Source organism: Mobula birostris, chromosome X (genome assembly GCF_030028105.1).
Source record: "Mobula birostris isolate sMobBir1 chromosome X, sMobBir1.hap1, whole genome shotgun sequence".
Taxonomy (NCBI): Eukaryota; Metazoa; Chordata; class Chondrichthyes; order Myliobatiformes; family Myliobatidae; genus Mobula; species Mobula birostris.
This window is the reverse complement of record NC_092402.1, coordinates 11,163,632-11,184,491: the sequence shown is the minus strand read 5'-3', so window position 1 is coordinate 11,184,491 and position 20,860 is coordinate 11,163,632. Positions and strand designations below refer to the sequence as shown.

The 20,860-nt window shown below is 41.6% G+C and overlaps 1 protein-coding gene across 1 annotated transcript in view; it reads left to right on the top strand.

Annotated features, from left to right (window-relative positions):
• Nucleotides 1–5,581: 5,581 nt before the first annotated feature.
• Nucleotides 5,582–20,860, top strand: part of LOC140191887 (transformer-2 protein homolog alpha-like) — a 39,953-nt gene continuing 24,674 nt past the window's right edge. The window contains exon 1 of the mRNA XM_072249711.1: nt 5,582–5,745. Within this exon, the coding sequence (XP_072105812.1) occupies nt 5,710–5,745 (36 nt within the window). The 5' untranslated portion in view covers nt 5,582–5,709. The remainder of the gene's footprint in view (nt 5,746–20,860) is intronic.

Sequence of the window (20,860 nt, the reverse complement as noted above, 5' to 3'; positions counted from 1 at the left end):
CTACTCTGGGACAGCTCCTTCACCTTTGGTCCCCACTGTACACTCAGCTCTCACCTGTGGCTCCAAGTAGCTGTTTGCATGTGACAGTGGCCACACTCTGGTACAATACTTCAACAGGTGGGCAACACCAGATGAGGGTAGCAGGCGGGCCTCGTACCCCGGTGAGACAGGGACGTGCCTGTCCTGGCATGTGAAGTCAGCTCCGGTGGACTGTGCGGAGGAGATCTGGAGTGAGATCCAACGGCCAGGAAGGTGGCACTGTAACGCTCCGTGGAGAGCAAAGGGCATGACAAGGCACTGACGACATCATGGTCATCCACTGCAACCAAGGAAGATCCCAGTTTGTAATGCTTGTTCGTACCAGTGGATCCAGACTTCTGAAGTTGAGAGAGTGGAACTGTCCCAGTGCAACAGCTTTTCCACTTTAAAAACTCTCCCACACAGGTTTCCTATGGTTGTTGTTGGACACAATGGACAACCACCATAGTTGCTGTAAAATATGTATTAATTATTCAAATTTTAATTAATGCTTCTGTGCTATCATACTTTTTAATAGTTTCCTAATCTATTGTAGACAACTCACAGTTCCAACTATATACTGAAAGATTAGCAAGATTAGCTTTATCTGTCACATGTATTGAAACTTACAGTGAAATGCATCATTTACGTCAATGACCAATACATTCCGAGGATGTGCTGCGGGGGCAGTCCACAAGTGTTTTCTCCTTTTTCTCCTTCTGGTTAAGAAAAATTCCCTCCCTCTCCCCTCTTCTATAACCCACTTTGGCCTCTTACCTCTTCTCACCTGCCTATTACCTCCCCTTGGGTCCCCCCCTCCTTCTCTCTCTCCTACGGTTCATTCTCCACTCCTATCAAATTCCATCCTCTCTAGCCCTTTACCTTTTCCACTCCACCCGCCTTCACTTATCACCTTCCAGCCTGTCCTCCTTCCCTTCCCCCACCCTTTTATTCCCACATCTCCCTCCTTCCTTTCCAGTCCTGAAGAAGGGTCTCAGTCCAAAATGTTGACTGTTTACTTATTTCCACAGATGCTGCCTGATCTGCTGAGTTCCTCCAGCATTTTGTGTGTGTTGTTTAAAATAGCCTGCAGTCCTAGTTGGTTCATTAGTGCACTGATCTCGGAAATTACCTCTCACGATCTAGGAAATTATCTCTCATGATCTAGGAGTGTTCTTCTTCATATTATTGCTAATTTGACCACTCTGCCATGGGTCAAAGCCCTCCATAGCTGTTGTATTACCCTTATTACATGCACCTCTCACCCTACTGGATCACCTTCAGAGGAGATAAGCCGTAAATTCCCTGAGATTAATGGGATACAATAGTGCAGTGTTGACATAAGAGGAGCAATATTCTAAAGCACTAGATTAATGATCTACCCAATGTGAGTTCTAATGCAACCAAGGAAACTGGGTCATTTGTCCAGTCCAGATGAAGTGTTTTGGCCAAAAATGTTGACTGCTTATTCCCCTCCATAGATGCTGCCTGACTTGTTGAGTTCCTCCAGCATTTGGTGTATGTTGCTCTGGATTTCCAGCATCTTCAGAACCTCATATTTTTGATAATTTGTTCGTTATGTGCCGTGTTGTAGGACATGGGCAATCACAGTCTTTCCATGACCATGATGGTTCTTGGCAAATTTTTCTACAGAAGTGGTTTGTCATCGCCTTCTTCTGGGTAGTGTCTTTACAAGACGGGTGACCCCGGCCATTATCAATACTCTTCACAGATTGTCTGCCTGGCGTCAGTTATCACATAACCAGGACTTGTGATCTGCACCGGCTGCTCATACGACCATCCACCACCTGCTCCCGTGGCTTCATGTGACCCTGATCGTGGGGGGGGGGGGGGAAGCGAAGCAGGTGCTACACCTTACCCAAGGGTGACCTGCAGGCTAGTGGAGGGAAGGAGCACCTCACACCTCCTTTGGTAGAGACCTATCTCCATCCCACCACCCACAATAATTTGTATTTGGTTTAAAAATAACTGAATTTTAAATATTGGTAACAATGACCACGATTTTGTTAAAAATAATCCGGATATGAACTATCAGTAAATGACCATGACACTGAAAATTTTATTGATGCTGTCTGAAAAATAGGATCTGTTCTTGTTATAATATTCCATTTGAAGGACACAATGATTTAAAATAATGTGGATGCTGGAAATTTGAAATAAAAACACAAAAAGTACTAAAAATAATTAATAAGCCATGCAACATCTTTGAAGATGAAAATATTTAATGTCATTGGCCTGATGGACATACAATAAGATCCTCGGTATAAAACAAGGTGGCCATTTTATTAGGTATACCTGTACACCAGCTCGTAATACAAACATCTAATCAACTAATCATATGTCAGCAACTCAATGTATAAAAGCATGCAGAAGTGGTCAAGAGGTTCAGTTGTTGTTCAGACCAAGCATCAGAATGGGGAAGAAATGTGATCTAAGTGACTTTGACTGTGGAATGATTGTTGGTGACAGATGGGGTGATTTGAGTATCTCAGAAACTGCTGAATTCTTGGGATTTTCATGCAACACAGTCTCTAGAGTTTACAGACAATGGCGTAAAAAACAAAAAAAGAAAAATCTGGTAAGTAAGTGGCAATTCTGTGGGTGAAAATGCCTTGTTAATGAGAGGGTCAGAGGAAAATGACCAGACTGGTTCAAACTGACATAAGCTGATAGTATCTGAAATAGCCACACATTACAACAGTGATGTGCAGAAGAGCATCTCTGAACGCACAACATGTCGAATCTTGAAGTGGATAGGCCACAGCAGCGGAAGACCACCTACAGAAATATGCTCAGTGGCTGTTTTATTGGGTACCTAATAAAGTGGCACTGAGTGTGTATCTCCTAATAGATTCTTCCTACTGCCTGTAAGGAGTTTGTACGTTCTCCCCGTGACCATGTGGGTTTCCTCCGGGTGCTCCGGTTTCCTCCCACATTCTGGAGATGTACCGGTTAGTAGGTTAATTAGTCATTGTGAAGTGGTCCCATAATTTGGCTAAGGTTAGATTGGGGATTGCTGGGTGGCACGTCTCGAAGGGCCAGAGGGGCCTTTTCTGTGTTGTATCTAAATAAGTAAGTAATGGTTGTGAATCTTTGCAATTTGCACTACCCTGGACCCCCATCAATTTGCCTACCACACCAACAGGTCAACAGAGGACGCCATCTCCATGGCACTTCACTCTGCCGTGGACAGCCCACCTGGACACCTGGACCCCACCTGGACAGCCCCAACTCTCACGTCAGAATGCTGTTCACTGACTTTAGTTCGGCATTCAATACTGTGATCCCCTCCAAGCTGATCGCCAAACTTCGCCAGCTTGGTATCAGTTCATCCCTCTGCAACTGGACCTTGGACTTTCTGACTAACAGACCCCAATCAGTTAAGTTAGACAACCTCTCCTCCTCCACTCTCACCCTGAACTCCGGCATGCCTCGAGGCTGTGTGCTGAGCCCTCTTCTGTACTCCCTTTTCACCTATGACTGCTTTCCTGTACATGGTTCTAACTCCATAATCAAGTTCGCAGATGACACCACGGTGGTTGTCCTGATCAGAGGGGACGATGAGACGGTCTACAGGGACGAGGTCCAGCACCTGGCTGCATGGTGTGCCGACAACAACCTGGCCCTTAACACCCAGAAGACCAAGGAGATCATTGTGGACTTCAGGCATGCGAGGAGCCACACTCACATCCCCATCTGCATCAATGGAACTGTAGTGGAGCGTGTATCAAGCTTCAAATTCCTTGGTGTCCACATTTCTGAGGATCTCACCTGGTCCCTGAACTCCTCCATCCTGATCAAAAAGGCGCAACAGTGCCTTTATTTCCTGCGGAGCATGAAGAAAGCTCACCTCTGTCCCAGGACACTGATGGACTTTTACCGCTGTACCATTGAGAGCATACTCACCAACTGCATCTCAGTGTGGTATGGCAATTGTCCCATATCGGACTGCAAAGCACTCCAGCGTGTGGTGAAAACTGCCAGCGGATTATCAGCACCCAATTGCCCACTATTGAGAACATCTACCATAAACGCTGCCTGGGCAGGGCGAAAAGCATTATCAAGGATGCATCTCAACCTAACCATGGACTTTTTACTCTCCTCCCATCCGGTAGGTGCTACAGGAGCCTCCGCTCCCGCATCACCAGGCACAGGAAGAGCTTCTTCCCTGAGGCTGTGACCCTGCTGTACCTCTCATCACAGTGCTAAGCAGTATTGCACCCATATTGTACTGTCTCAGTATTTTTATATTTGTGTGCTGTAGCACTTACTTTTTATTCGCAGTTATTTTGTAAATAACACTATTCTTTGCATTTCTGGTCAGATGCTAAATGCATTGGCTTTGTACCTATACTCGGCACAATGACAATAAAGTTTAATCTAATCTAACTTGATAACAAAGAGGCCATTAGAGGCTGAATCATGAAATTTGTCGTTATGCTGCAGCAGTACATTGCAATACATAGTAAAATCTGTAAATTACAGTAACTATGTGTGTATATATATTATTGTTTTTGATGGTGATGCAGCCAGTTACAATGCTCTCCACGGTACATCTGTAGAGGTTTGCTGGAGTCTTTGGTGACATAGCAAATCTCCTCAAACTCCGAATGAAATATAGCCACTGTCATACCTTCTTTGTAACTACATCGATATGTTGGGTTCAGAGATATTGACACTCAGGAACTTGAAATTGCTCACCCTTTCCATTTCTGATCCCTTGATGAGGACTGGTGTGTGTGCCCTTGTTTCACCCTTTCTGAAGTCCACAATCAATTCTTTGGTCTGACTGACGTTAAGTACAAGGTTGTTGTTGCTGCGACACCACTCATCCAGCTGATATATCTTTGCTTCTGTATGCCTTCTTGTCACCATCTGAAACTATGTCAACAATAGTTGTTAGCAGACAGGGTTTGTCCTGATGAAGGATCAGGGCCTGAAACAATGACTGTTCCTCTGTAGATGCTGCCTGACTTGCTGAGTTTCTCCAGCGTTTTGTGTGTGTTGTGTGACTATTTTTGTGTGGAACCTTGTTTTAAAAAAAACTGCGAGTGTCATGCTTAAAACAATCCTTTTACATCTCATCTCTACAACATAACCATCAGTGCTTTCCTGCCTACCTGCTAAGTTCCTCCAGCATTTTGTGTGTGTGTTGCTCTGGATTTTCAGCATCTGCAGAATCTCGTGTGTTTGCTTTCATACTCATTGTTTATCTAATTTTCCTTCAAATTCCATGAGATAATCCGTTTCCTTTACAGCTGCCAACAACATCCTCCTAATTGGATGTTTTGACCTGAAGTTACCACTCTTGTCATTGAAATTAGAACATTCGGGATTCCTACCGGTCTCCCTAACTTGACACTGAGGTAAGTCCGCCCTCTTCCACATAGGGACGGGATAACAGGGAGACGTTGAGAGAATTCCAAAAGCCCATTGGTCACCGCTCACGTCAATCGGCGTCGTTGCCTCTCGTCACTGCTACTAGCAGGAGCGGTTGACAAAACGTATAAAAGGGACCCCGGTTGTTAGGGTGCCATTTTGTCAGCTGTCGGCTGCGGGGAGTTGTGTGTTAAAGTTTAATTTTATTTCCGTTGCACATATATATTTAAAAGTCAATATTTTATTTAATCCCGTTTTTTATTTCCGTTGTGTTTGTTTTCTTTTGTTAAAATGAGTGACACGGAGGACTTGACTGACGAGGAAAAGGTGAGTAGAAATTCCGCACAGAGGAACCTGAGGGTTGCAGAGGCACCGGGGCCTGACAACTTCTGGCTTTTACTTATTCCTTGGGAATCAATAAATATTTCATTTACTCCATCTGATTAGCGCCAGGGAGAGCATGGGTTGATAGGGGCAACCCAGAAGCGTGAACAAATACTACTTCCCTCGTGTTCCCTTGATTTGGATTTGTTTAGCAATCCATTTTTCAAATATGTAAATAAAGCTTTGCCCAGTCCCTTCCCCGCAAATGTTTTGTTTGTAGCCTCTGGTAAAAGTTAAACGGTAGGTTTGTTTATTACGGGCAGCCATCTTTGCATAGTGTCTTAAAATTTCATTTCACCCGCTAGTATTTGCATTTGTTTCACATTTTTTTTAAGAGCGGTCTTTTGCAATAGACTGTTTTTGGATAATATAAATTTCGTTGTAGCTCAGCATTAGAATTGCCAATGCATAGCGAGAATCTGTTTTGCACTTCAAAACTAGTTTATTATTTGCTGGAGATTGCTGGTAATAGTCGCAGGTCATATGCAAATAGAAATAGAAAATAGTTCAGCATTAGATATTTTTTCAACATTTCATGCATTTTAAAAGAAAAAGTGGAGGTGACAATGGAAATACAAACGTATATACTTCAGTGTATTTGAAAACAAAATCTTTTTCATGGGCAAAGCTTGACAAATGCCATTCATTTTAGGTGGATAGATGAGGGAAACGTTTTTGGTGCGAAAGGTCCCGAGTGTTACTCATTGGCATTTGTTTGTTGGTCTCAATTGGAGTGGTTGTTCAAGTTTTGTGTACCTCATGGCTCATTGTGAGCTATGCGGATTTTAAACAAGGGTATTTAGCCACTGCCCTTTCTGTGCGTTTTGCAAAATAATTTGGCAGGAGAACAAGATTGAGTTTTGTTAATAAGGTCTTTGTCTTGTAGCTGCGGAGTCCTTGATTGAGATCTTTGGTCTTGTCAGTATATTCTCTAACTGAATGACTTCCTCTAGCTTTCTTCTGTATCTTGTCCGAAATCAGGGGTTCCCAACCTGGGGTCCACGGACCCCTGAGAACATAGAGTACAGCACAGGAACAGGCCATTCGGCCCACAGTGTTGTGCTGAGCCAGTTTAAAAAGTAAAAAAAAACACCCAAACACTAATCCCACCTCCTACACCATGTCTATATCCCTCCATCTTCCTCACATCCATATGCCTATCCAAATGTCTCTTAAAGATCTCTAATGTATTGCCTAACACACTACCAGGCAGCACATTCCAGGCATGCACAACTCAGTTTAAAAAAAACTTACCCCTCACATCCCCCTTGAACCTACCCCCTCTCACCTTCAATGCATACCCTCTGGTATTAGACAGTTCTACCCTGGGAAATGGATACACTCTGTTCACTCTATCTATGCCTCTCATAATCTTATTGTAAACGTAAATTTGCTGGATCAAATAACCACAGCACAAAAAGATTGTTACCTATCTTTTCACCAGTTTATTTCTTCTATCTCAGCTGGCGAGTGAACTTGGTCCCGACATCAGGGGAGAAGTGTTCTCATCCCACCGGCGGTTCAACAAGTTCACTGCCTGACGTCAGAATTGTTACAAGTTATAAGGCCACCGATACAAAAGAACACTCAGGTTGATGCAAAAGAACAATAAGTTCAATAGACATCCCAGCTACTCAAATAGAGCAAAGCTTAATAACTTAGATAAAAGACTCCACTGAAATTTAAATTTTAATTGATGAAGGAATATCCTGTCTTGAGCTCCATCAGCAACCGCCTTTTGTCAAAACCAAAAGGGGTGAAAAGTCAGGAGACGTCTTTTGTGGAAAACTTAACAACTTTATCATTATAACCTTATCATATCTCCCTTCAGCCTCCAAAGAAAGCAACCCAAGTTTGTCCAGCTTGTTATGACAGCACATGCCCTTTAAATCAGGCAGCATCCTGGTAAATCTCTTCTCCACCTTCTTCAAAGCCACAACATCCTTCCTATAGTGGGGTGACCAGAACTGTTTGCAATACTCCAGATGTGGCCTAACCAGAGTTTTATAAAGTTGCAACGTACCTCCTGACTTTTCAACTCAATGCCTTGACTAATAAAAGCAAGGATCCCATAAGCTGCCTTAACCACCCAATCAACTTGTGTAGCCACTTTCAAGGAGCTGTGAACTTGGACCCCCCCCCCCCCCGGCAAGATCTCTGCTCAGCAACACTGTTAAGGATTTTGCCCTCAACAGTGTACCGTCTCCTTGTATTTGCCATGGTGCAGCACCTCACATTTATCTTAATGGTATTGGTTCATGGCATAGAAAAGATTGGGAACCCCTGTTCTAAATGCTTTATTGCGAAGACTAGTCAATTGTTAGGGAAATTTTTACTGGAAAATTGCTAGTGTAGGCAGGTGATAGATTGGGGGCTGGGTATTAGTTGGCTCATATGTGGGGAAAAAAATTAAAGGAAAGTGAACAGAGAAGTAAAATTAACCCATCACTCAGTAGGTGAGGTGGTATCCAATGTTAAAAGGCCCCAACACTGTTATTTTTTAATCTGGATTATTAGAAAGATTTTATCAATCCACCAGTAGCATAGTGGTTAGCTCAATGCTTTACAAACGACCCAGGTTCATTTCCTGCTGCCTATAAGGAGTTTTTGTATGATTTCTCTGTGACTGCATAGGTTTCCTCCGGGTGCTGTGGTTTCTTCCCACGGTCCACCGGTTTGTAGAATTGTAAAGTTGTCCTGTGATTAGGCCAGGGTTAAATTGGGGGGTGGGGGTTTGCTGGGCAGCGTGTCTTGGAGAGCCTGTTCTGCGCTGTATCTCATTTTAAAAAAACACTTTGTTAGTGATTGCAGGAATGACTCATGCTTCCTTTTCGCAATTTAAGTTGTTGAGTTGTGTGAGGAATTGTGCAGCCAAATTTTCGTTGATGGAGTAGCTGGAGCTGTGGTTTTGTCAGCTGTTTATATCCAGAATCAAAGTATTGGTTCTTCAAATGATCAATTAATCTTTCGCTTGGGTGTGGGAGTCAGGGAATTAAAATTTGTCCAGTGGTTCATAAACTAGGCAAAATATTCCATTGTTATTTCAATATGACAGATATTTCCTACTGCTAAGATACCAACAAGAATATTATGCACCTTGCATCTACTTGCAAAATGATAACTAGTGTCCATTTAAAAAGTTTGGAAGAAAGCTACTGACAGCTTTTTGATACTTCGCTGTAAGTATCAAGCATCTAGTGTGGGTTGAATAGAAATTTCCTCCCATTGGGAAGATAGAAGCCACAGTTTAGTTCCTTTGTATCAATAAATTCCCATCGCTCTCCCTGGAACCAGGCTGCTTGTAGTTTCAATGTTATCCTTCCACCAAATTTGAGTTCACATTTATATCATCTGTTTCCACTTTGACTTTGTATACAATTCTGATCTTCTGAAACTATCTACCATGTCTTTGAATTTCCTTGGGAGTTGCCTATTCCTATTAATTCATGGCTGCGTTCCATCATTCTTTTTTCTGTAAACTGATACAATAGTCTGCTGTTTTTGTCCTAGCCTACTGTCTTGTTTATTCATCCGTCCCTGCACTTGCCGACCTATACTTGCTTATTGTCAAGCAGTGCCTTGGTTTTAAAGTTCTTGCACTTAGTTTCAGATGTTCTGTGTTCTGGCACCTCTAGATCTTGATTATTGTGAGCTTTATCTGTCTCCCAATTCTGACTCCATGCTTGCTTGTGGCTTATATAGGCTTTGGAATTTCCTCTTTTTATCTCTCTAACTTTCTCTTATTATGGAGTCATAGAAAATTATAGCACAGAAACAGGCCCTGTTCATGCTGAATCATTTAGTCTGCCTAGTCCCATCGACCTGCACCTGGATCATAGCCCCATCCATGTTCCAATCTAAACTTCTCTTAAACGTTGAAATCAAGCTCGCATGCACACTTGCACTAGTAGCTTGTTCCACACTGAGTGAAGAGGTTTCCTGTCATGTTCCCCTTAAACATTTCACCTTTCGCCCTTAACCCATGACCTCTAGTTGTACTCTCGCCCTACCTCAATGGAAAAAGCATGTTTGCATTTACCCTATCTAAACCCCTTATAATCTTGTATACCTCTATCAAGTCTCCCTTCAACCTTCTACATTCCAAATAGTAGTCATAACCTTTTCAATCTTTCCTTAAACTCAGGTCCTCCAGGCCCGGCAACATCTGTATAAATTTTCTATGTACTCTTTCAACCTCATTTACATCTTTCTTCTAGATCAGTGACCAAAACCGCAAACAATATTCCAAATTAGGCCTCACCAATGTCTTGTATGACTTCAGCATTACATCCCATCTCCTGTACTCAATACTTTGATTTATATGCCAAAAGTTTTCTTTATGCTCTATCTTTCTCTGACTATCTACCAGTTATTGGCATTCTCTAAAATTGTTTTACCAATTTTTGTCTTCTGTCTTAATATCTTTGTGACTGCAAGATTTTATCTGTATATATTCCTGTGAAATACTTTGTTCTTTTTACTGCATAAGTACATTAAAAATGCAAGTTGAAATCTTGTGTTACAGCTCCCTTTGTCTCCTTTAGATATAAAGTATGTTATCATTTACTTTAAACATGTATTATCCCTTTCTGATCAGATTTCTATATCCTATTGCCCTTAATTCAGTCACACCACTCTCACCCAAGTCAGAAGACTGTTTCAAATAACACGCAAAGTGCTGGAGGAACTCAGCAGGTCAGACAGGAATAAAGGGTTGACATTTCGGGCCGAGACCCTTCATCAGGGTTGTTTCCAAGACCTTCTTGAAACTTGTGCAAAATTAGTGCCGAGGCAGTTTCTGTGTTAATATTGTGACTTTCAGAAATGAAGTTATTGTCTTTGCTGTTATGTGTTTCACCTAAAGCCACTAAAAAATAAATTGTCAGCAATTGATTATGGGGTCATGTTCACAGATTGACTACCAGTGTTTCCCATCATTACAGATGATGGGTGGTAAAGGTTGTCTAAAGTTAGAACAGGATATTAATCAACTGAAAACCTGACCAATGGCAGATGGAATTTAGAAGTTAAACCAGGGCTGTACCTAGTGAAAGGCAGGATCTTGGAGGTGTTGAATAGAGATCTTGGGGGTACAGCTACATAAGACAATAAGATATAGGAGCAGAATGAGGCCATTCAGCCCTTTAAGTGCTCCATCAGTCCATCATGGCTGATTTATTTTCCTTGTCAACCCCATTCTTATGCCTTCTCCCTGTGACCTTTGGTGCCCTGTCTAATCAAGAGCCTATCAACTTTAGCTTTAAATATACCCAGTGATTTGGCCTCCACAACCATCCATGGCAATGAATTCCACAGACTCACCATCCTCTGGATAAAGACATTCTTTCTCATCTGATTTCTAAAGATATACTTGTATTCAGAAGCAGTGCTCTCTGGTCTTAGAATCCCCCACTATAGGGAACATTCTTGCCACATCCACTGTATCTAGGCCTTTCGACATTCAAAATTCAAAGTACATTTATTATCAAAGCATGTATGCAGTATACAATTCTGAGATTTGTCTTCTCACAGACAGCCACGAAACAAAGAAACACCATGGAACCTGTTCAAAGAAAACATCAAACACCCAACGTGGAAAAAAAGAACAAATCGAGCAACAGCAAAAAACAAGCGAAATACAATTTCAACATCAAACCACAAAGTCATTAAAACTGTTTAGGTCAGTTCAATTTAGCGCTGTGTCATTCATTGACTGCAGGTTGCAGAAGCAGTCCATCCTGATCAAAAGCGAAAAAAGGAATACCCAAAAACCAGGAACACATAGCATGAACTACAGACTCTAATCGACAAACGGCATCGATGAAACCTTACCCAAGACTCCAGCACCCTCTTTCAGCAGTATCGAGTGAATGGAGAGAGAGAGAGAGACCAGCCAAACATGGGTCCAATCCTCCGTGAGGTTTGAGGTTTCACTGAGATGAAATCCTTCTCTCTCCCCCCCCCCCCCCCCCCCCCATTCTTCTAAAATCCAGCGGGTACAAGCCCAGAGCAATCAAATGTTCCTCATTTATTAAACCTTTCATTTCTGGGATCTTGTGAACCTCTGGAATTTCCCCAATGCCGGTGCATCCTTTCTTAGATAAGGAATTCAAAAGTACTGACAATGGTACATAGTTCCATTAAGTGGCAGCACAGGTAGACAGTGCCGAAGAAGGTTTGACTTCGGCTGAAGTCAAGAATTGGAATGCCATGTTGCATTTTGTATAAAACATTATCTGGGCTGTACTTGGAATATTGTGTGCAGTTTTGGTGCTATACCACAGGAAAAATGTGATTAATCTAAAGAGGGTGCAGAAAAGATTCACAAGGATGTTGCCAGGATTGGGGGGCTTGAGTTGTAAGCAGAGATTCAATGGATTGTTTCTCCTCGAGCAAGGTAGGCTGAGAGGTAACAAATAAAATCATGAGAGGCACTGGTATGGTAGGTTGTAAGTGTGTGTTTCCATGATGAGGGGGGTATAAAACTAGAGGGCACAGATTTAAGCTGAGAGGAAGGTTTATAGAGATTTGAGGTGTAACTTTTTCTCGCAGTGGTTGGTATCTGGAATAGAGTGCCAGAAGCGGTGGAAGCAGCAATGTTGTAAGAGGCATTTGGAAACTATAGGAATGAACAAGGTAGAGACGGATGTGAAATTAATACAGGCAAGTGGGATTAGTATAGATTCACATGAAGGTTGATAATAGTCATCAATAGTGACTTGTTTAAAGTATTTATTTGGCTGTGAAGCACTAAGGGTTGCCCAAAAATAAGGAAAATGCTACATTAAATCGCACGCTTATCCTGTCCAAATGCTCCTTTGTAAGCAAGATAGGCTGATTTGCTATTCAGGCTGTAGAAATTATTCTATAATGACTTTGTTCATCAAATATAGCTGTGCATTTGTAGATTGGTTATTTCATAAATGAAGATTGAGAACCCCTCTAATTCTACCGGCACCCCCCAGTCTAACCTAGAAGCTAATTGTAGAACTCAATCTAGGATTGGTAAGGAGAGCAAAGATGTTGGATTAAACTATTTTGCCTGTTCAGCTCAGAACTGGGTTAACTAAGTAAAGGATTGGGAAGCCAGGTTTAAAGCAGTTGTTGCCTAAGCATAAATTGACAACTTCTCGCCATCTGAAAATGAAATACATTTTCTTTTTAAAAGTTCAGCTTTACATCTTGTCCATGTGGAATTATATTTGAAGATACAATGGATTCTGATTAATTGGGAAACATTGGGACTAGTACATTTTGGTTCAAATAAGTGGCTGCTCTAATTAGCTGAAGTTTCATGGAAATGGTTAAAAAGGTATACAAAAAAGACAAATTATTTAACTGAGTAACAGATTATGTATTGAAATGAAATGCAGAACAAATTAATCCTAACCTTATTATTAAACCCGCCGATAAGGGGGGTGCTGTTGTAGTCTGGCATACTGACCTCTATCTTGCCGAGGCACAGCGACAACTCACGGATACCTCCTCTTATTTACCCCTCGATCATGACCCCACTAAGGAGCACCAGGCCATTGTCTCCCACACCATCACCAACTTTATCCGCTCAGAGGATCTCCCATCCACTGCTACCAACCTTATAGTTCCCACACCCCGCACTTCCCATTTCTACCTCCTACCCAAGATCCACAAACCTGCCTGTCCTGGCCGACCTATTGTCTCAGCTTGCTCCTGCCCCACCGAACTCATTTCTGCATACCTCGACACTGTTTTATCACCCCTTGTTCAATCCCTTCCGACCTATGTTCGTGACACTTCTCACGCTCTTAAACTTTTCGATGATTTTAAGTTCCCTGGCCCCCACCGCTTTATTTTCACCATGGATGTCCAGTCCTTATATACTTCCATCCCCCATCAGGAAGATCTCAAAGCTCTACACTTCTTTTTGGATTCCAGACCTAATCAGTTCCCCTCTACCACCACTCTGCTCCGTCTAGCGGAATTAGTCCTTACTCTTAATAATTTCTCCTTTGGCTCCTCCCACTTCCTCCAAACTAAAGGTGTAGTTATGGGCACCCGTATGGGTCCTAGCTATGCCTGCCTTTTTGTTGGGTTTGTGGAACAATCTATATTCCGTGCCTATTCTGGTATCTGTCCCCCACTTTTCCTTCGCTACATCGACGACTGCATTGGCGCTGCTTCCTGCACGCATGCAGAACTCGTTGACTTTATTAACTTTGCCTCCAACTTTCACCCTGCCCTCAAGTTTACCTGGTCCATTTCCGACACCTCCCTCCCCTTTCTAGATCTTTCTGTCTCTGGAGACAGCTTATCCACTGATGTCTACTATAAGCCTACTGACTCTCACAGCTATCTGGACTATTCTTCTTCTCACCCTGTCTCTTGCAAAAACGCCATCCCCTTCTCGCAATTCCTCCGTCTCCACCGCACCTGCTCTCAGGATGAGGCTTTTCATTCTAGGACGAGGGAGATGTCTTCCTTTTTTAAAGAAAGGGGCTTCCCTTCCTCCACTATCAACTCTGCTCTTAAACGCATCTCCCCCATTTCACGTACATCTGCTCTCTCTCCATCCTCCCGCCACCCCACTAGGAATAGGGTTCCCCTGGTCCTCACCTACCACCCCACCAGCCTCCGGGTCCAACATATTATTCTCTGTAACTTCTGCCACCTCCAACAGGATCCCACCACTAAGCACATCTTTCTCTCCCCCTCTCTGCATTCCGCAGGGATCGCTCCCTACACAACTCCCTTGTCCATTCGTCCCCCCCCATCCCTCCCCACTGATCTCCCTCCTGGCACTTATCCGTGTAAGCGGAACAAGTGCTACACATGCCCTTACACTTCCTCCCTTACCACCATTCAGGGCCCCAAACAGTCCTTCCAGGTGAGGCAACACTTCACCTGTGAGTCGACTGGGGTGATATACTGCGTCCGGTGCTCCCGATGTGGCCTTTTATATATTGGCGAGACCCGACGCAGACTGGGAGACCACTTTGCTGAACATCTACGCTCTGTCCGCCAGAGAAAGCAGGATCTCCCAGTGGCCACACATTTTAATTCCACATCCCATTCCCATTCTGACATATCTATCCACTGCCTCCTCTACTGTAAAGATGAAGCCACACTCAGGTTGGAGGAGCAACACCTTATATTCCGTCTGGGTAGCCTCCAACCTGATGGCATGAACATCGACTTCTCTAACTTCAGCTAATGCCCCACCTCCCCCTCGTACCCCATCTGTTACTCATTTTTATGCACACATTCTTTCTCTCACTCTCCTTTTTCTCCCTCTGTCCCTCTGAATATACCTCTTGCCCATCCTCTGGGTCCCCCCCCCTCCTTGTCTTTCTTCCCGAACCTCCTGTCCCATGATCCTCTCGTATCCCCTTTTGCCTATCACCTGTCCAGCTCTTGGCTCCATCCCTCCCCCTCCTGTCTTCTCCTATCATTTTGGATCTCCCCCTCCCCCTCCAACTTTCAAATCCCTTACTCACTCTTCCTCCAGTTTGTCCTGACGAAGGGTCTCGGCCTGAAGCGTCGACTGCACCTCTTCCTACAGATGCTGCTTGGCCTGCTGCGTTCACCAGCAACTTTGATGTGTGTTGCTTGAATTTCCAGCATCTGCAGAATTCCTGTTGTTTGCAGAACAAATTAGAACACTAGCAATACTACTACATACTAAAAATGTAGTTTCTAATAGTTATTGACAGAGGAATGCACTGTGTACTACTGTGTTCTTTTGATTGTAAATGAACAAAATTAGCCGCAGACTCCTAATATGATTGCCTTCATATAATTGTATCCTCCAAATCTCCATTTTCATTGTAACCTTCAAGATCATTGTTGATATGTTCAAACTCTTTGTAGTTTCTAACTTGTTGAAGTAGTGAAATAGTTTTATTTTCACTCCTGGCCATTTCTAGCATCTCCAAGCCTGAACACTTGAAGCCACAGTGAGCAAAACAGTTCTGAATTGTCCTGCTGCTTATTTCTCATCTCAGTGACAAAAATCACTGCTTTTTGAACACACACACGTGCAACTGAGGCTATTTAAAAGCTGGTCACTCTAAGCAAGGTGTAGTGTTTAGCGGCCACATGTGACTGACACTTGTTAGAAACCGGCAACGATCTCCTGTCTAATTAAGCGGCCTGGTGTCCCAAATAAATGAAGGGAATCCCAGCTATTTTCTCGATTAGATTTTGTTCTTTAAGAGCTGTCTCAAATAAGTGATTAACCTGATTAACTGATGGTCCAATTAACTGAAATCCACCATTTTGTTGGGTAAGGTGTTCTGACATTTTCTTCTTGGAAGTACTAGAATCCCAGGTTTATTGCCTATTGCCCATTCTTTAGATCAGGGGTTCCCAACCTGGGGTCCACAGACTCCTTGGTTAATGGTAGAGGTCCATGGCATAAAAAAGGTTGGCAACTCCTGCTTAGATGCTTAATGATTAGATGGAGTGGTGTGTGTGGTAAAAATGAGCTTTCTTCAAGTCTTTCTTTTGAATCCAGTTATGGCTCATCTACCTCCCATACCTGTTCAGCGGGAAGATTTTTTTTACTGCTGAGTAAGGAAATTACTCCTTGGTTATAAATGATGAAGTGACCCCTTCTGCAGAGACTGCTTGACCCTACAGCCAAAGGAAACAGCAAGTATCCTATCAGCCCCTCTCAGAATTTTGTATATTTGAATGAGACCTCTTGTCTAAATCCTGGTTAATATAGACCAATCTTGTCTCTTCATTGATTCCTGAGACTTGTCCAATCTGGTGAAGCTGCACATGGTAAGTACATCTTTTGAGTCTGCAAACCAGTACAGCTACAGCAAGACTTTGGGCTTTATAGGAAAGAAGATCAGAGTACAATGTTTTTTTTTGTCTTCGTGATTACTGCTTGTCCCTGTATATTAACTTTGTGTTTCATAAATCAGGACATCAAGATTCATCTGTATGCCTTGTACTTCTGAGTTGTCGATGTTCAAAGTACATTCTTATTAAAGATTGACCATCTGAAAATGAGATTTAACTGAAATGCTATTCATTACTTTCAGAACTATTTTAAACATGGCTTACATAAATATTTTAACATGATTCTAACTTTTTTTTTAAGTGAAATTGATTGAAATGTATTAATCATCACAGGATTACCATTATCCTCAAGTTAATAACCTCATGTATTTCACTAAAATGTAGTAGTCATTTCCACAAAGGCTGATGTGAGGTACTGGAAAATAAACAATGAAAACTGGACCAGTTAAAATAATCACCTTGCTTTGGCACAGATAATTTCAAAGCCCCTGGATTTTCTTATGTATTCAATTTAATACAGGCATATTATTTTAGATTTTACTTCTGGGTTGAATAATTGAAACAATCAAAAAGTATCAGTACAGTGGAATTAGAAGAGCTGCTGCTGCCTCTGCTCCAGCGACCTGGGTTTGATCCTGACCTGAGGTGGTGTCTGTGTGGAGTTTGCATATTTTGTGTGTGTGGGGCTTTATCCAGGTGTTCTAGATTCTTTGATGTGCCAAAGTGCGGGTTAGTAGATTGATTAGCTGTTGTAAAATTAAGTAGAATCTGAGGGTTGTCAAGGGGGTGGTTGGAAAATAAAATGGAATTAGTATTGGATTAATGGAAATGTGTGTTTGATGCTTAGTACAGGCACAGTAGGCTGAAGGTCCTGTTTCAGTGCTGTATGACACTGCAGAAAATGTTGGATGCTGCAACTGTGAAGAAAATGGAAGCATGCAGCAGGTCAAGAAGCATCCAAGTGCAAAGTTTTCCAGTTTTGACAGTTTTAAACCTGAAGTATTAACTCTTTTTCTCTTTTCACAAATGCCGTGCGACTTGCTGAGTTTTTCTGGCATTTTGTTTCAGAGAATACAAGTTTCCAAGAGATAATCTATCTGTTGATACCAATTTTTTGAAGCCCACATTGCATATTAACAATTTATATAATGTTGAGATACACTGATATGTTCTCTAATGGTGGGAAATCTTCAAAGAAAATCTTCCTAAAATAAGCTCCGTATTTTTGACGGAACAATCTGGTATTTGCTACCCTAGATGTTAAATCACCAAATTATCGTTTTGAAATGCATTCTACCAATGTTCTGATTGCTTTATATAATTTCTTGTCACTTATGATAGAAGTCAGACTTTATACTTGATCATTAAATTTAAAATCACTCCATGTATGTATTTAGTAAGTGAGGTTAAAGGCAGTTCTTTATTACACTAACATGTTAACTGCTTGCTGATTATAAAGCTAATGTCCAAGACTGCCATAAGTTATTAGAAAGTTGGCATTGTGATATATTTTTTGAATTGATGCTTATCAGCTGGTATATATTACCTTTTCCTCTAGGAATGGGGCTCCCAATCTTTATTTATTCCATGGACTAATTCCATTGAACATGGAGTCTGTGGACCCTGGTTGGGAACCGCTGCTCTAAGATGATGTCATTAGCTCCCTCAGCGATGATGAACCCTCTTCTTTAGAGCGTTCTGTAATTCGCTCTAGCTGAGGGGTTCCCAACCTGGAATCCATGGGATAAAAAAGGGCTAGAAACCCCTGCTCTAGATGAACAATTTCATTGGTACTTGTGGCAGGAGCTGGTCAAGTTAAATATCACCTTGAGTCTGAAAATCTATTTGGCTAAATGCATTTATCTGCTTGTAACTAAGTGAGATGGTCCATAGACCTAACTTCTGTAATGACTCTCCAGAAAATCAATTTGATTTTGGAGATACAATAATGCATAAATAGGCAGACAGTGGGGTAGGGATCAAGTAAAATTGAACTTCATTGCTGAAGCTCTAACTTAGCAGCCCTTGTTTTGTAAAGGACTTTCTATCATGAGTGATCAGTAGTATTTTTAGAATTTCGTCCTTCTGGTGTGACATCACCTTTACATTTAACCTCAGAGTCAGATTTATTACCACTGGCGTTTGTTGTGAAATTCGTTTGCGACAGCAGTACTCCCCAGACATAATAAAAAGACTATTACAATAAGGTTAATTAATTAAATAAGTAGTACAAAAAAGCAAAATAAAATAATGAAATAATGTTCTCTGGTTCAATGTCCAATCAGAAATCTGGTGGCACAGGGGAAGAAGTTGTTTCTGAATTGCTGAGTGTGCCTTCAGGTTCCTGTACCTCCTTCCTGTTGGTAAAAATAAGAGGGCATGTCCCAAGTGATGGGGTCCTTTATAGTAGATGCTTAATTATTGAGGCTGTGCCTCTTGAAAGTATCCTTGATGTGGGAAGAGCTCATGCCCATGATGTAGCTGGCAGAGATTACAACTTTCTGCAGTTTTTTCCAATCCTGTGCAGTATCCCACATGTATTCATTTAGCCAACTGGCAACTTTACGAATAAAAGATCGTATGGGTTTAGATAGGTCAATTAAGAAATGCAAAAATACCTTACCTGTATGCCAAGAGGTATGGTAATTACCATCCTGATGAGTTATTATTTATTTAGTCAAACCTATTAAGTTTTATTAGTAATGGCTGTTTTGTTTAGTTCAGTCTGATCATGGATTCCATTCTGAACATGGATTTAAAATAATTGTTGGAGCATTTCTCTACCAGGTGTATATTTTTGGTGAAGCCCTTTTCTAACTAATTAATTCAGAATTGCTTTCATAATATTTTAAAAATTTTATTGCAGATCTGGTGAAAAGGCCCTTTCAGCCCTTCGAGCCATACTGCCCAGCAACCCCCATTGACCCCAATTTAACCCTAACCTACTCATGGGACAATTTGCAATGACCAGTTAACCTACCCGGTAGATCTTTGGGCCATGGGAGAGAACCGGAGCACCCAGAGAAAACTCATGCATTCTACGGGAGGATGTGCAGAGACTCCTTATAGAAGAAGCCAGGATTGAACTCCAAACTCCAATGTCCCAAGCTGTAATAGTGTCACGCAAGCCGTGTATTATTAATAGTGCTCTGTCATGTTTTATTTTCTGTAAGGAAGTTTGTATGTTCTCCCTGTGACTGTGGGATTCCTCTGGGTGCTCTGGATTCCTCCCACAATCCAAAGATGTACTGGTTAGTAGGTTAATTGGCCACTGTAAATTTTCCTGTGATTAAGCTAGGGTTAAATAGGTAGGTTGCTGGGCAGTGTGGCTTCTTGGGCCGGAAAGAGCTCTAAATAAAATAAATCAAAATTGAACCTTAGTGTTATGAGGAATTGCTGCAAGATCAAGAATTATGTGACTACAGTAAAGTCAAATATTCTGTAAAGATGAGTCCTCAACTTGTACTATAATGTTAAGCTAAAGAACATTGCTGTTAATCATAGTCCTCCACCCTGCCTGTTTTATATTGCAAGGGAAATGAGGCAATTCATTTGTTCCTTTTTGTGATTGATTTTTCTGTTCATCAAAAAATGAAGTCACAGGATTTTATCACAGAATCCAATAACACATCCAGTCAAATATGACTCAGGTGAAATGGAATTACGATCTTCATATTAATCATCAGAATTAAGTGATGAAAGTAACTTTATGAAGATCCTTTAAATCAGTGAGAGTAAAACTGTTAACCTGACTTTCTGACACTGAACTTTTAAAATATATAACGAGTGAAGGATCGTGTCGTCATTTAAGTGTCTTTCCCTGTCTAATAAATTGCTATTGGGTATTAGAATTCATGCAGAAATAATTTCATTAGGATCATCCATAAGGGAAAAATTTTGGTAGCGGTGCATTTTTTTTTAAAGCAAAGCCTTTACCAAGTAATATTTTATTAAAGTATTTCACTGTAGCGCTTGATTTTGCCATCTCAAACCTTAGAGTAACTGGAATACTGTCTGATTTTTACAAAACAAGGATAATTGGCTTGTCCCTGGTCCAGTAGACATTTCAAAATTTCTTAAATGGGTGAATAAATTTTAATGGGAAATTAAGATTTACAACAAGTTTTAATCTGATCCCATATACCTCATCATGCTGAATATTCTTTTTCCATTAAGGTTAATGTACATGAAGAAGGTGGAATAATGGAAGATAATCAAGATAATGACTATACACACAAGTATTACAGATCAGTCAAATAAATTTGAAGCT